The sequence below is a fragment of the Mustela nigripes genome, chromosome 10 (assembly GCF_022355385.1).
Source record: "Mustela nigripes isolate SB6536 chromosome 10, MUSNIG.SB6536, whole genome shotgun sequence".
Classification (NCBI taxonomy): domain Eukaryota; kingdom Metazoa; phylum Chordata; class Mammalia; order Carnivora; family Mustelidae; genus Mustela; species Mustela nigripes.
In genome coordinates this window covers 39,235,595-39,251,300 of record NC_081566.1, presented here as the reverse complement: position 1 = coordinate 39,251,300, position 15,706 = coordinate 39,235,595, and the positions used below count along the sequence as shown (strand labels likewise).

The 15,706-nt window shown below is 53.4% G+C and overlaps 1 protein-coding gene across 1 annotated transcript; it reads left to right on the top strand.

Annotated features, from left to right (window-relative positions):
- Nucleotides 1-568: 568 nt before the first annotated feature.
- TNNI1 (troponin I1, slow skeletal type) lies at nt 569-8,224 on the top strand. Its single transcript, XM_059414076.1, is given in 7 exon segments — nt 569-583; nt 2,813-2,854; nt 3,494-3,625; nt 4,539-4,628; nt 5,789-5,965; nt 6,898-7,007; nt 7,916-8,224. Coding segments are annotated over 6 exon segments (564 nt in total). The 3' UTR covers nt 7,006-7,007; nt 7,916-8,224.
- Nucleotides 8,225-15,706: the final 7,482 nt, after the last annotated feature.

The following is a 15,706-nucleotide window of genomic DNA, read 5'->3' as shown; positions in this document are numbered from 1 at the left end:
GTCCGCTGGAGAGACTCTAAACTCAGCACGTTGTGAAGGACCCCAGACCTCACTTTTCAAACAGATTTCTGTGGATTCTATTCTGTTCCCTACGAGGGCTGGCGGACTTTGCTGGAAAGGGCTCGATAGTAAATATTTTAGGTTTTGTATGTTCTATTGCATATTCTTTATTTTACACCCTTTACGCAACACAAGGCCGGGGGCCAGGTTTGGCCTGGGGTCTGTAGTTCGCAGACCCCCGCCCTACGTACCTGTCCAACAGAGCCACTTATGGTTCTTAGAGTGCTTCTCTGCATTTCTAAGATTTTTCTCTGTCTTGTGAGAGAATGAGGGAATGAATGAGTGAATGGATGAATGAGTGAATGAATGAAAAGAAGAATCAATGGACAAATATTTTTCTTGTCCTGGACCTGTTGGAATCCATTCCGTCTGATTTCTTCTTCCTGTTGTCTGGTTTTCCTGGGCCAGGTGGCTGACACAGCGCCAGGGCCCAGCTGGGTTGGGAGACAGGAGTTACAACTTGCTTGCTTTGTGCCCCCAGGTGCTGCCCCCCCCACCGACCACCACCATGCCTGAAGTGTAAGTAGCCCCACCCGCCCTGCACCCCCTGTGCTGCAGATTTCAGCCCCATAGGGGAGGCTCCATCTGTTCAAACCCCAAAGCAGCTCCCCAGGAGATCATGTTCTCATATAGAAACAGTCTTGAGTACTAGGTCCCCTGTGTCACCACATGTCCTGCTAGCCTTTGAGCAGAACCTATGCTCCAGGTTGCCTGGGGAAGACCTCTGTGGCCTCTTACAGAGTTCGTGTCTGCACAGGCCAGATGAAATGCATGTGCCAGGTCATGATTTGGCTCAACAGATGAACAAAGCTTTGGGAATTTGCCCACAAGGCCAGGGACGGAAGCTTTCCCATGCTGGAACCCTGTGTTGAGGCTTCCCTGAACTTCCACCACTCCACCCCAACTTACAATGGCTAACGCCTCCCAGCAAGAACCCAGTAGTCCAGAGGGCCACCGGAGTTGTATTTTGTTCTGCCGGAGCCCTTGAGCTGGTCTCCCTGCCTGATGCCCACTGTCCTTCTGGTGTGTGGTTGTCACCACACCATCACTGCCCAAGCTCGTCCACGTTGTTCTGCTGTTTCTTATGTCTTCTGCATTATTCACACTCTGTCTTTTGCTCTTTCCTCCTGTCCTTCTTGTGATGGATGCCTGAAGCGAGGTAAGTGAGATCTGGGGTATCTCACCATTCTTGATCACTTGTCTAGGCCCGAGGGACCATCCTGTTTTGGACAGAGTCAGTCCAGTAACAAGGGATGGCCATTGGGTTATTCTACCCCTGCCCAATGACCAAACATCGAGAGAGGAGCAAAGAGGTGTTCTTACACGTCCCTCAGGTCTCAGATAACGCTGACCCTGAAACAGTCCTGATTTATCAAGGCTGCTGAGAACACAGCCTGTGCCCCGTGCAAGGTCAGGAACTGGAGGGATCGGGCTGTGGACTCTGGTCTGACAAGGGTGGGAATCAGCAGCCCTGACAGAAGGGACGTTTGGCACAGAGATTCTCAGAGAGAATCCAGTTTACCGTTTCTCAATAGCTATATAAATCTATCAGTTTTGCTGAGGCTCCTATTAAAGTGAGTTGCCATTGATCAATGGTCAAACGAGGTGGCCTATCAACTCACCAAGAGGTGGGGGGAAACAACACTGCAACGGACATTTGCCATGGGTGCAAGACAGGATATAAACTGTGGGTGGTAATGATCGCGGCAACAGGCCACTTCTCCCACAAGCACCCTAACCTGAAACGTAGCCCAAACCCCGCTTTAGGAGTGGAAGGGACAAACAAACCCTTCTGAACAGTGGGAGTGGAAGTCCCACATCCCGTGCATGAACTACGAAGCCCATTCATCCTCCCCCATTTTCTCCCTTAGAGCCTGCTCACTATGCCTTCCTGATGCACAGCACAGTTCCAGTAGACCGCTGCTCTCTGGCAGTAGCCAGAATCGACAGCCCATGGTCGGGAGGAGCTACAAGTGCTCAGAAGGCCTCACAGCCTCATTAGTTAGGGGTTGAGCAGCGCTCCTTACTGGCCCCTCCCCTGGTGGCAGGGGGGCGGAGGGACACTGCTGCAAGCTGAGACTTGTGAGAGCATACATAGCGGGCAAGAATATATCAAGTATTTTTAGTAAGAAGAGAGAACAATGTTTTTATACCTGAGAAAGACGAAGATGGATGGTGTTGACATTAAAAAAAAAAAAAAAAAAAAAGAGCTGTGATGTCTAACAACACATACATCCTGATGTATGAAATTCACAGCTTGTTTCCAGACATGATAGATCGTCGAGGTACTGGGATATTACCGTGCCGAGCGCTAAGTGGGTGTGTCGGTTTCATGCCTTTCAAAGGACTCGAGCACCCCTGATGTCATTCTGTCTGTAATAATTCTGTGGACTGAGGAAGGTGGGTCTCCGCTTCCTTATTTACAGATGAGGAAGGAGGTGGCCATAGAGGTCATGTGACCCACACAGGATCCCACCAGCACTAGAACCAGGATTGAAAGTGAGGGCTTCAGCCTCTAGGTCAAGGTCAAGGTCAAGGTTGCGGTCACTGACAGCATTCCTCGAATTTGAGGGGTTAAATCACAAAGATGGGGAACGCTAGGATTCTGGGACGTTAGGATTCTTAGGACGTTTAGGGGCGAGGATTCTGGGTATAATGGTGGTGAATCTGGAGGACACACATGCTGGCCTAGACCAGATTTCCCGTCTGCAGCCTCTACTTCACCACCCGTCTCTCTCCTTCTCACCATCAGAGAAAGTCCAAGATCACGGCCTCACGCAAGCTCTTGCTGAAGGTGAGGCTTTGTGCTGGCTCTGCGGGGAGAGCCAGTGGGAGGCAGAGGGGGTGTGGTGGAGACTCTGCGGGGGTGTGGAGGGTCAGGGGATAGTGAAAAAAAGGAGGCCAAAGGGCGGAGGCTGAGGAGGGAGGCCGGCCATTGCCTGGAGCCAGGTGGTCGCTGAGTGGAAACCTAAAACTAGGAAGACCCGGCTCCTGCCCAGGTTCCTGAGGGAAGGCAGTGACCAGTTTGTGGGCATTCATCCACGGGTGGCTGCCAGAGGGCTTGCTTTATTTTGGCCAGAGTTTCTCTCTTTGGAGCTCTGTGGGCTGAAACAGAACAGAAGTGGCTACGGGGAAGACTGTGAGGGAAAACAGCTCTGGGGGCCTAGAGACACTGTGTGTGGTGGCCCAGGGTTCCTTCTCACCTGGCCCACCTGCGGGTCGCACACACACCTGCAGACCTCAGGACCATCTCATCCACGTGCTCCCGGAGCTGCCTGCTCTGGGCCTTGACCAGCATGAGAGGACACGGTGCTTGTAGTGCCAGGGGCCAAGCCGGTACCAGCCTGGGGTCCTCCTTCCCCTCGAGCCCTGATGCTGGGTCGGGAGCGTGAGGGCCCCGGGTCCATGGTTCAGCAGGCTCTGTCCTGTGCAGAGCCTGATGCTGGCCAAGGCCAAGGAGTGCTGGGAGCAGGAGCACGAGGAGCGGGAGGCGGAGAAGGCCCGCTACCTGGCTGAGCGCATCCCCACGCTGCAGACCCGCGGCCTGTCCCTCAGTGCCCTGCAGGTGAGTCTGCGGGGCTGAGCCCCGAGCCCGGGTGGCCAGAGCCTGCACTAACACTGGGGCTCCAGTCTCCGTTCCTTCCCTAGGGGCTCTTCCCTAGCATGGTCTCATGTCCTCGCACAGGCCTCTGGGGGGTGGTGCTGCTAGATCCCCTTTCTTTCTGTCTTTCTTTCCTTCCTTCCTTTTTTCCTTCCTTTTTCCTTCCTTCCTTCCTTCCTTTCTTTAGTTAGATTCCATTTCACAAGTGCAGGGAGGGAGCCTCGGGACATGTCCGTCCTTCCCCCTACAAATAGGTTTTTAATGTTTGAAAAACACAGATAACTGTTTAAATGCCAGCGACTGCAGAGAAAAGAGACTGGAAGGAAATACACCAAAATGTCACCAAGGGTCACCTCCCCCCGGTGGCATCACTTGTTACTTATAGTTTATTCTTTTTATTTAATACTTAGCTTTCAAATTTTCTATAATTTGCTTATTTTTTAAAAAAAATATTTTATTTATTTATTTGACAGACAGAGATCACAAGTAGGCAGAGAGGCAGGCAGAGAGAGAGGAAGAAGCAGGCTCCCCACTGAGCAGAGAGCTTGATGCAGGGCTCCATCCCAGGACCCTGAGATCATGATCTGAGCCAAAGGCAGAGGCTTTAACCCACTGAGCCACCCAGGCGCCCCTGCTTATATTGTTTTTGTGGTAAGAAAATTTTTTAAAGAAAACAATGACATTCAGAAAGGAAAACAAAGGGTTTACGCAGGGAGCTCTTAGCAGCCATGAACCTCAGAGGGAAGGGGTGTATCAACCCCTTTCCAGAATGTAGGTATTGCAAAGCCGCCGGGCAAGGAGGCAGAAAGGGAGGCTGGGGTCCAAATGACTCCTCTCCCCTCTTCTGTTCCTGTGCGACGAACCTTGCTTCCCCCAGGACCTGTGCCGGGACCTGCATGCCAAGGTGGAGGTGGTGGATGAGGAGAGATATGACATTGAGGCCAAATGTCTCCACAACACCAGGGAGGTGAGCTTGTAGGAGGGGAGGGGCATGGCTAGCCCAGGCTGGCTGCGTGGTGGGGGCAGGGCATGGGCACTGATGCTGGAACTTCGGACTAGGTCCCCCTCCTTCTGCAGGGTTTGGCAAGTGACCACGTGGGAAGTTCTGGTCCCTCCAGTCCGGCCCCATAGGGCTGGAGATGGGCAGGGAGAGGATAATCACACAGATGAAAAGCACAGACTTCCTCCCCACCTGCCACGCAGGCTCTTCGGTCTAAGAGGATTTGCCCTCTTTGCTCACCCACGCCAACAATCACATGCTGGTTAATAACCTCTTCCCTTTGTGGATGGCTCTCATGTGCACTGCATCCTTTGATCCTCCCTATGCGCTTCTGGATGAAGCAGATGCTATTATCTGCACCTTACAAAGGAGGACGCTGAGGTTCAGAGAGGCTGAGAACTTTAGTCTGGGTCACACAGTGGTGGTTGTGGGACCAGGGCTGGTCGCTACCCCCCGCACTGCGGTGCTCAGCGTTCCCTCGGCGTGGGGTGTGGGAGTAGGAGCTCCGTGCAGACTCTCCTCCCATGTGGTGGGGCAGAGCTCCTGCTGCTCTGGCGGGCTGCTCCTGGGTGCTTGTTTGAGCAGGGAGGAGGGGGTGGAGCGGGATCAGAGAGATTACTCTCTTCCCTTTTCTCCCCAGCAGAAATGACGATTGGTGGCATCAGTAATCTCCCCAGAATTCCCTCCAGAGATAGCACCCTCGGAACTCCCCCTAAGGGGTGTAGGACTTGGGGGGTTATCCACCTGACTGGGTCAAGGCTGTGCTCTCAATGAGCTGCTTTGAAGGCTCACGGGGAGGGACTAGTTAGAAGCAGGAATGGGTCACAGGGATAGGAGGAAGCAGCCCCACACTGTGAAGAGCATTCCAAGCCAGACTTGTGCTGAGTTCGGTAGGACTGCCCCATCTATTCCCGTTACCATGACAGAGATGTGTTTTATCTGTCCATTTATTCATTCATTTATCAACAAACACCTGTGGTTGTTCCGAAAGGGATGGGTGGGTCTGAGTGTCCCAGAGGGTCTGGCCTGGAAGCTGGAGAATGTGGGGTGTAGCTTTGGCTGGAACCTTAGAAGGTTGCTCTGGGGTGCTCCCTCGCCATTGGACCCTTGCTCCTTCTCACCTGCAGATTAAGGACCTAAAGCTGAAGGTGCTGGACCTCCGTGGAAAATTCAAGCGTCCACCACTGCGTCGGGTCCGGGTGTCGGCTGACGCCATGCTCCGGGCCCTACTGGGCTCCAAGCACAAGGTGTCTATGGATCTGCGGGCCAACCTGAAGTCAGTGAAGAAGGAAGACACCGAGAAGGTGAGGACTCTTCTTCTCAGAACCTTTCACCCCCTGTCCTATCACCTGTCACTCCGTCACATAACCTCAGGCAGGAGCTCCTGTTGGAGGCCAGGCAGCCAGATAGAACATTCTAGAACCCTCTTGGAGTGATGGAGTCTTGTGATTCTCCTTGGGAGAAAGAAAATCTCTTTGCTCCCTTCCCTCAGGCTGCTCTCAATCTGAGGAGGAAACTGGGACTCAGAGGAAGCCAGACTGAGTAAGAAAGTAGAAACAGCACCCAGTGTGAAGAGAATGTGCAATTAGGGTGACCAGGGAGATAGTGCCCTCTGTCACTAGAGCGGAAAAAAGACAGGAGGTCATTAGGTCATTGTGGCCATTGGACACATGAGCACAGACATTGGAGAACTGAGTTCAATCACTCATTCAGCAACAAATCACTCAGAGCTGATTGAACTCGATATATGTACTCAGAATGGATGGGCTCTAGAAGGAACATGGATGAAAGACATGGTCTTCGGCCCAAGGAGCTTCATAGAGAGAGGAAATGGTAGGTTGTATGCTGGTAAAATGGAAAATGAGCCAGTTTAGGAGGAGGTAGACTTCTTAGAAGAGGTGGCCTTGAGCTTGCCTTGAGCACCAGACCAGGAGGTTGGCGTGGGTCTGGAGGCAAGGCTGGACTGTGGTTTACCAGGGTGGGAACTGACGCCGGCACCCCACTGCGATCATCCAGAACTCCCAGTTGACACAGCTTCCTTCTTCCAGTGAAGCCTCAGCTTGTCCCTTGTCTACCCCAAATGTGTCCTTGGGCCTCACCCGTGGGGCAGGGGTGCTGGGATTTCCTCTTGTCAAAGAGGCTGATTTTCCCTCACCTAGTTTCTCTGGTGCCTGGAGGGCCCCCAGGTGCCCCCCGGCCTGCTTGGTCTCCGACATGTGTGTGTGGCCCCCCATAGGAGAGGCCTGTGGAGGTGGGTGACTGGAGGAAGAACGTGGAGGCCATGTCCGGGATGGAAGGCCGCAAGAAGATGTTTGACGCCGCCAAGTCTCCAACCTCACAGTAGAGGTACCTAGAGATGAGCTCCCTTCTTCTGGGCCCACCAGCCTCTAACAGACAATAGGAGCTCTAGGACAATGGCTGTTGGGTCGGGCCCAGTGTGGTACGTTGATGGGGGTCAGCTTGGGTCGACTCAGTCCTGGCTCCAGCCCCTGGAGACCTTGGGCAGATCATTTCTGCTTTGGGGCAGTTTTTGCTCCCTTCATCTCCAAAGCTGGAGGTTCTCAGTCAAGGCGTACCGGTACCGCCAGCAAGGTTCCGACTCCACCCCTGAGCCGCTGAATCAGTAACTCTGGGGGTGGGTCCAGAATCTGGGTGATTCTCCCCCAAGACCTTGAGATCCACTGGGTTGGATGATCCCTGAGGACCCTCCAGCTCTGACTTTCTCAGAGTCTAAGCTTTTAAAAATACCTCTTGGCAAAGTATCCCAAATTCAGAGTCCCTGGCCTCGGGTGGGGGGGGGTTCCATTCAGAGAAGACAAGACCACCCCCTGCCACCCCTGAGGAAATTGCTAGAGAAAGCAGCAACATTAGGCCACATAAAAGCCCCACAGAGTGCTGAGGCCTGCTGCCTTGCCCTGGCACAGGAGGCCTTCCAGAGCCCTGAGCTCTCTGAGGAAGAGATGGGCAAGGGTTAGCAGGTACAGGAGAAGGGCCTGTTTCAAGGCCGAGGTGCCAGGAAAGTACAGAAGTGGGAATTAACCAGCTGAGGGAGAGGAGCCACTGTAGGGCTTCCGAAAGGGATGGGGCGCTTAGCTTGGGCCCTGGCTGAGAAGCTGAGGCTTTATACAAGCCCTTCTGGATGATGGTCCAGCCTGGATGGGGGCAGTGGGGAGGGTGCTAGGGGTGAGAAGTCCCAGAACTTCACATTCCCCAGGGAAATCTGTAAGATAGCTTCTGCCTCTTTTCCCCTACAGGCCGGCTTGCTGCTCTGTGCTCTGGGCTTCCGCTTCCCGCTCCTCCCTCCAGCCTGGCTCCCCTCTCTGCCTCCCACCCTGCATTTCTGGAGCCTTCCATCCTGATCCCACCTCTCCCCTCCAGCCTGAGTGCCCTCCTCTGGAACTGGGATTAAACAGACCCCCGAGAGGACACACAGCCTTGTCTGAAGACCTCCCCCCTCGCAGGGTAGAGACCCCAGGTAGCTGAGCTGGGGAGGAAGAGGTGTGGCAGCACCTTCCCCTCTGGCCCCCGGCTGCAGCCCTGCACTGCTTCCCTGACCTGTAGAGTGCCCCCAGGCATCACAGCTTCTCCATTAAAAACCAGGCTCCTGGTCATTTCTGTAGCTCTGGCTGTGAGTGCTCAGAAGAAAGAGAAGACAGGGAGTCTGGAGAGTGGGATGAGGGTGGTTCTAGGCAGGAGCTCGGGGTCCCGAACGGAGGTCCAAGGAATTGGCAGCTGTCTGCTGAAGTCCCTCTGGGACCCATTCTGCTCAGCCCCAGTGACATCACGCAGCACCCTCTCAACCACCCAGGTTGCTCAGATTACCCAAACCCTAACCTCTGCTGCAGCCCCAGCCCCTCCTAATGAGGGCAGCCATCAAGATGGGCCTCTCCATTCAGAACCCCTCGTCTCGCTTGATTTCACAATTCCCTTTCTCTGCAAACCTGGATCACCTCTCCCTGGTAGCTGCTGGGTGTTCCTGGCTATTCTGGACTGAGAGGTCAGGGTGCTTTCAGCCCCTCTCGGGGACCCACAGGCACCGAGTGGGAGTTGCTCCGCACCCAGGCCCCGCCTGCAGGGACACCTTTGCAGTTCTACAACTGGCCACTAAGTGGCTCCTTTCCCCATCGCAGCCCCTGGGGCTCTTCATTCCTTTGGACCCCTGTCTGCTCTCTCCACCCTCATGCCCCCTCCTCCCACTCATTTTCTCTTCAGGCTCCTGGAGGGTCATATCCTCTGGGACATATCCTCTACATCCGCTGGCCTCGAGGTGGGCTGGACAGTGATCTGTCCTCTAGGTCATGTTCTTCCTCCATTCCACTGATGTCTGGACCCAGAGGGTGAGGGGTGCCAGCCTGCTGGAGTGGAATGGGGGGAAGCGGCAGCCTCTCTCCCTGCCCTCCCACATGCTCCTCCTATGGAGCAGAGACCAAAGTTCTGGGAAGAGCAGAGCCTGGTTTTTCAGGACAGTATCTTGGCGACTCCTGAACTAAGCCTATAAAACCGGGGCCCTTGGACTTTTTCACCACCCCAGCACTGGTCCCAGGAGAGGCTGAGCTGTCTGAGGAGTCCCCCTTCCTCCTGCCCTGTAACTCCCTGTTCTGTCCTCGGCTCCCAGTGTATTATTTGCCATAAATACCAGAAGCTGAGTACAAAGTGCACTGCCAACTACCCCCTGGGGCAGGGTCTAGATCCCGGGGCTGCCCAGCCTGCCAGCCCCTTGAGGGACCAGCAGCTTGAGTGGATGAGCGGAGGCAGCACTCTGCCCAGGCTTCTTCTACAAACAGCTCAGTCGGCAGAAAGGCAGATGTGTGCAAAGAGCACGACTCCAACCATACACAGAAACCCTTCAGCACAAACACACCGCAGAAGTGAAGCTGGAGAACCTGATGGGGCCAGTCCGTGCCCCAGAGGATGGGGTTGGGCTCCATGCCCAGGCAGCGACGGAAACCCACCCTTCCCTGCCTCCCAGGGCTCCTCCTTGCTGGCCTGGGTCCAAAGCATGGTCTCCTTGCTCTGCCTCTGCTCAGCCCTTTGAGAGAGCCTGGCCCCAATTTCCAAAGCCAAATCTCAGTTAAACCTCAGTTCCGCCAGTCGACTATTAACCTGGGGCCCTGGCAGACTGGGATCTCCACCCTGCCTACAAAGGCCGGAGACCAGCCCCAGGCCTGACTCAAAGCAAACACTGGGTGCCCCGAGCCCGTGGGGCCAACTCAACACACCCAAGGTGAGGGCCCTCTGGGAAAGGGCCACGGACTCACACAGAGGCTTCCTGGAGGTCGTCATCTCGTCCTTCCTGTCTCCCAGCAGGGCTAGACCTAATCCATCCCCTAGGTGGGCAGAGCAAGGGCAAAGGGGCCAAAAGCTTCCTGAGAGCGAAGACCCGGGGAATGGCCTGGGTGAGGGAGGAGGCAGGCTCCGTCACAGGGCCGCTTTGCGGGGGAGAGCAACGTTTGGGAGGGGGCTGCTCGTGGAGTCATATCTGTGAACAGGGCCTGGGTGGGAGGCACGGTATCTGGAGAGCCATGATTCTATTTCTTTTCACGTGGAGGCCCAAGACCGGACCAGATTCAGGGGCAGCTGAGCCGGGAGCTGGGCCTCCCAACGAGAACAGCTCCCACTGGCAGCCCGCCGAGTATACGCCGGGTGCCACCGTTCACACCCTCACATTTCACCCTCACAACGCCCCTCTGAGAGAGAAGCACAGAGAGGTCACTGCCTTTCCGCCCTGTGGCCACACAGCCAGTGGACGGAGGGGCCAGGATTCAACCCAGGCAGTCAGAGTCCACATGCTTAGTCACTATTTTAGTAATAATAAAAATGATGCTCAATGCTTTATCAGAATTATATCATTATATTCTCACAAAATGTTAAGAAGTAGATACTTTTTTAAAAAAATTTATTTATTTATCTGACACACAGAGATCACAAGTAGGCAGAGAGGCAGGCATAGAGAGAGGAGGAAGCAGGCTCCCTGCAGAGCAGAGAGCCCAATGTGGAGCTTGATCCCAGAACCCTGAGATCATGACCTGAGCCAAAGGCAGAGCCTTTAACCAATGAGCCACCCAGGCATCCCTAGATACTCTTAAAAAAAAAAAAAAAAAAAAAAAAGATTTATTTGAAAGAGAGCACGTGTAGGGTAGGGGCAGAGGGAGAGGGAGAAAGAGAGAGAATCCCCAGGCCGACTTCCCAGATCTGGGCAGAGCCCAGCTGGGGGGTGGGGGGTGGGGGGCTTGATCCCAGGACCCTGAGATCATGCATGACCTGAGCTGTAAAACAAGAGTCAGCCACTCAACCGACTGAGCCCCCCATGTACTCCAAGAAGGAGACACTCTTATCTTGGATTGCCGAAAGAGCACCTGGCTGGGAGACATGAATTAGTTCACCCCGAGTGGTAGGTTTGATAGCTGCTCTCCAACAGTTGGAGCCTAGGTCAGCCTGCCTCTGGGGTTGTCCTTTCCTGGAGCCAGACCTGTCACAGAGAGCCCAACCAGCCCCTTTCCCCAGGGTCAGGAGCCCTGCTCAAGCAGCTGAGGAATTCCAATATCCCCATCCAAAGGGAAAACATTCAAAGGAGATGCAAATGGCACCCAGTGAGGTTTTCCTCCAACACCAGGGCCAGAAGTAGGGGTGGTGGAGGGATGGCGGATTTCCTGGGATGCCTGTGGTGGGCAGGAGATGGACTTCCTCCCTCCTTGGTAGGAAAGCCCAGGGCTGAATGCCACCTGCTACCCCCTGCCTGTCCCAGAGCCCTCAAGATGCCTGCTGCTGCCTCTCCCTTCTCACGAGGTCCTTGTCTCCATGAGGGGGGAGGTAGGAGTCTGGGCCCCTGTCTATCTGGAGCCCACCCCCAGCAGGGAGATCAGGACAGGCCCATTGTCCAGGGCTGCCAGGGCTAAAGGGCCTGCAAAGGGAGGGAGCAGAGTTAAACATTAGCCCCAGAGGCCCCCCACGAAGTGAGTCAGACTCCCCGCAGGGATCTGGGCAGGGCAGCCAGGGTGGGGGGGCAGTTTCGTTCCAGCTGGGTGATCAAGCTACTGAAAACTGGGACAGGTTGCTGGGACCCACGCAGTCTCCCCAAAGCTTGTCAGCTGAGGCTCCTTCGCTGGAGCTGAGCAACAGGGGGCTCCTTGGATTCCCAAGACAAACTCCTAAGCTGGTCTGTGGGTTCCCTGAAGCCAAGCAGCCTGAGTCTCTATAACCCCAGGGTCCTGGCACAGGAAAACTATGGTCAATGTCTGCAGGCCCAGGGAGGGCAAGTGACTTGTTCAAGGTCACAGACATAACTGGGAGGAAAACATAGGTCCCTGGACCCCCAGTCTCCTGAAAAGAACTGGATGTGGGCTGAGCTTTAATATCTCAGCCAGAGGCAGAGTTCTGGTGACCTGAGCATGTGGCCCATGGATGGCTGGGCTCAGCACACATCTGGCTCCAGGGGAGGGAGTCATTGTTTTTTAAAGTTCTTACTTTGCAAAATTAAATGGTATCAACACCATTTGGGTATTCGTATTTTAAAAATATTAGTTGGTGGAAACCCAAAGCCTGGGAACCACTGCCCTGAGTATTTTAGGGTATGAGTAGGATTACCTCATTTATTTGTTTTCTGCCTTTGCCAAGAGCCATCCGGGATGGCTCAGCTGCTCGGTGTGAATACAGGAATGGGAATAAAACGGAAATGTCAGGGTGTGATTTACAAACCTGCTACCCTGGGGCCAGGGTCCCCACTCTGGCCTCTTTGGAGAAGGAGAAGCTGACCTATGAGCTATGTGGATAGGGGTGGGGGGTGGATTCCAGAGCTGAGGTCAGTTCTGGGAGGAGAGACACGCCCCCTTCCCCCATTGCTGGCCGGGAAGTCTTGACAGCCCTTGCCCTTGACCAAGGAACTCCCCATGTGACCAGCCCGATCTCCACGGATTGTCCTTGGAGGAAGCAACCAGCCCACGCTTGTGGCTTTTAATGCATGTACAGTTGAAGAGCAATAAAATGAACATCCTTATCCCAAGCACTCCTGTTAAGAACGAGGTTGTTGTAAATGCTTTCACAGGCCCTTCCTCTCCGCAGAGGTCCGGAGTCCTCAGGTCTGCGTTTACCATGCTCTCGGTTCTCTTTCTAGTGCTGCTCTGTACTTATGTACTCCTAAACAAGACATTGTCTACTTTTGCATTTTGGGGGGTAAGCCTGACATAAAAGCGTGCTTCCCTGCTTTTTCCCCTTCCAGGTGAAGGTGGTGAAAGTCACCCCTGTTGCTGTGACGTGACAAAAATACCATCGCTTATTCACCCATTTTCCGATGAGCAGTCATGGAGGTGGTTTCCAGAATTTTGCCACGGTAAAGAGTGCTGCTTGGAATATTCATGAGCCTCTTTTCTGCTCTGGTCAAGAGCTTCTTTCCCTAGGAGCGCAATTGCTAGGACCTCAGGAACCATATCTTCCCCTTTGCCAGATTGTTCCTTGTGCACCCCTTCCAACAACGGTGGTAGTTGCTGTTGATCCATATCCTGTTTTTGCCATATCTAGGAGGCCAAGGGATGCTTAGAACCCCCTTCCCCATCTCAGCTCCTCCCGACCCTGCTCCCAATGTTATACTCAGCAGGGTCTTTGGCCGATCTGGGTTTTCCTGTTCTTCCCAAAGCAAGTTAGTGTGATTCTCCAAACCTTGATTGAGCACCGACTCTACTAGGTGTAGAGTTGAGGGGATACTGAGGGGAGTAAGGCATTTGCTCTCAAGACACTCAGGAGACACACAGGGAGTCAGCCCAGGGGCACAGATATCTGGCACATTAACACGTCCCTCCCAGGCCTGTCCTCGGGAATCCCTCCCTCCTCCCGCCCCCTCTGCAGTTCTCCGTTGGGTGCTCTGGAAAACAAGCAAAGCTCTCATACTCCCACATCCCGCCATCTGTTGGACAGCTCCTCCTGGCTTTCTTCATGGACCTTAAATTCTAACAAGTAGAGGTCAGGGACACAGCTGACCATCTCACCATGCACAGACAGTCCTCACAACAAGGAATGATCAGGTCTAAAACATCAGTCATGCTGAGGCTGAAGAATCCCTAGTGATTTTAAAGTCACCTTCCTCCCCCAATCGCCTCCTCCTGCCTTCACCCAGCTCCTCAGCCTAGGGAGGTGGGAGTCCCAGTCTTCCTTCGCTGCCCACAATCCATTGAATCAGTCCTGACGATTCAGCTTTCCAAAGCTCTTGCCAACACTTCTCTTCTCCCCTTTCCTGGCTGCCCTTGCTCAAGCCCCCTTTGTTTCTTCTGTGGACTATACAAAATTACTGGCCCCCTCCTCCGCCCGCACACACAGCATGGCCTCCCACTTCCAATCTGACCTCTAGTCATACTGCCTCCAGAGCTGTCTGTCTGGTCTATGACGTTTCCCACTCAAAGGTCATTAATCCTCCCTTTTTGTTCAAGATCCACATACGCTATGGTGAAAAGGTAATACCTGAGCCAAACACAGGGTCCTTTCTACTATCTGTCCCCCATCTTTCCCTTCAGCCTCGGAAGGCGCTCCACGCCTCAGGCACAGGAGTCTTCTCTCCCTCCACAAACACCTCCCACTGTTGCCCCTCTGTCTTGGTTGATGCTGTGTCCAGAAGCCGGGTGCTTGGCTGCCGTTTCTGATGGCTGAATTCCACTTACCCTCCAAAGCCCAACCCCGATGTTCCTTCCTCTTTAAGACTTCCCAATCCCTCCATTAGAGTTAATCCCTCCTGGTGACATAATTTCAATTTTTATCAGTCTGTCTGGAATGAGGCTTGGGTGTATGTCTCCATTGCTAGAGTGGGAAGGTCTGGAGGTCAGGAGCCAAGGCCTTACCATTTTTGTGTCCCTGAAGTCAAAGCCACTTGGCTGATTGTCGTGGGTAGAATTCTGGTTCCCAAAAAGATATATTTAATTCCTAACCCCTGGTACCCAAGAATCTGACCTTACCAGGAACTAGGGTCTTTGCAGATGTAATCAGGTTAAAATGAAGTATGTCTATCTGACTGCATTCGGTGGGTCACATGTAATGACTGATGTTTTTCTCAGAAGAGGGGAATTTGGACGCAGACATGGAGACACAGGGAGAAGTCCTTGTGATGGCAGAGGTGGAGACTGGAATAACACAACTGTAAGCCAGGGAACTCGGAATTACCAGTAACCACCAGAAGCTAGGAAGAAGCAAGGAACGATTCGCTTCTCCCCTAGAGGCCGTGGAGGCAGTGTGTCTCTGCCCATAGCTTGAACTTGAACTTCCAGCCTCCAGAACTGGGAAAAAAAATACATTTTTGTTGTTTTTAAGTCACTCATTTGTGGCACTTTGCTACAAAGCCCCAGGAAACTGCTGCATTGACAGCACCAAGCACAGCACCTGGCACATGGAAAAAGCCTAGTAAATCTGTAATGCCTGCCCTCAAAGAACTTTGGGGGCTTTAATATGCACTTAATTTACTTTTCCTTACTTCTAGAATCATCCTCATACCAACCTTCCATGTCTTTGGGTTTTTATATCCATAGAGAGGCTGCCAGATTTTGGACTTAGAGCTGCTTGTACTGTCCCCTGGCTTCAGGAAGTGTCCCTAGAAGGACCAGGCATCACGTGACTAGTAGGAGTATTTTTCTTCCTAAGTTGAGGTGCCTCTACCGACAAACCTTGGAAAGAGCATTCCCTAGGTCCCCAGGGAGACAGGCTCCCTCTCCCTCTACCTACTACTCCCTTGTGTTGTGCTTTCTCTCTCTCTGTCAAATGAATAAATAAAATCTTAAAAAACCAAAATGAAACAAAAAAATTTCTGGGGCCCTTGTCAACTTTGACACTGCTCACCCCAGTGCTGCCAACACTCAATGATTGACTCATTTGATTCCCACAGTCTGGAAGGAAGCAAAATATCATTATTTCCACTACATAGATGAGGAAACAAAAGTGATTTGTCCCAAGTCATATGGCACCTAAATGGCAGAATCCAAACTCAAAGCCACATCTTCAGGCTCCCAGTCCAGCCCTCATTCCTTAAATCTCACTTCTCATGGCCTAGGCCAAGAAGAAAGGCTCCCTGGAGG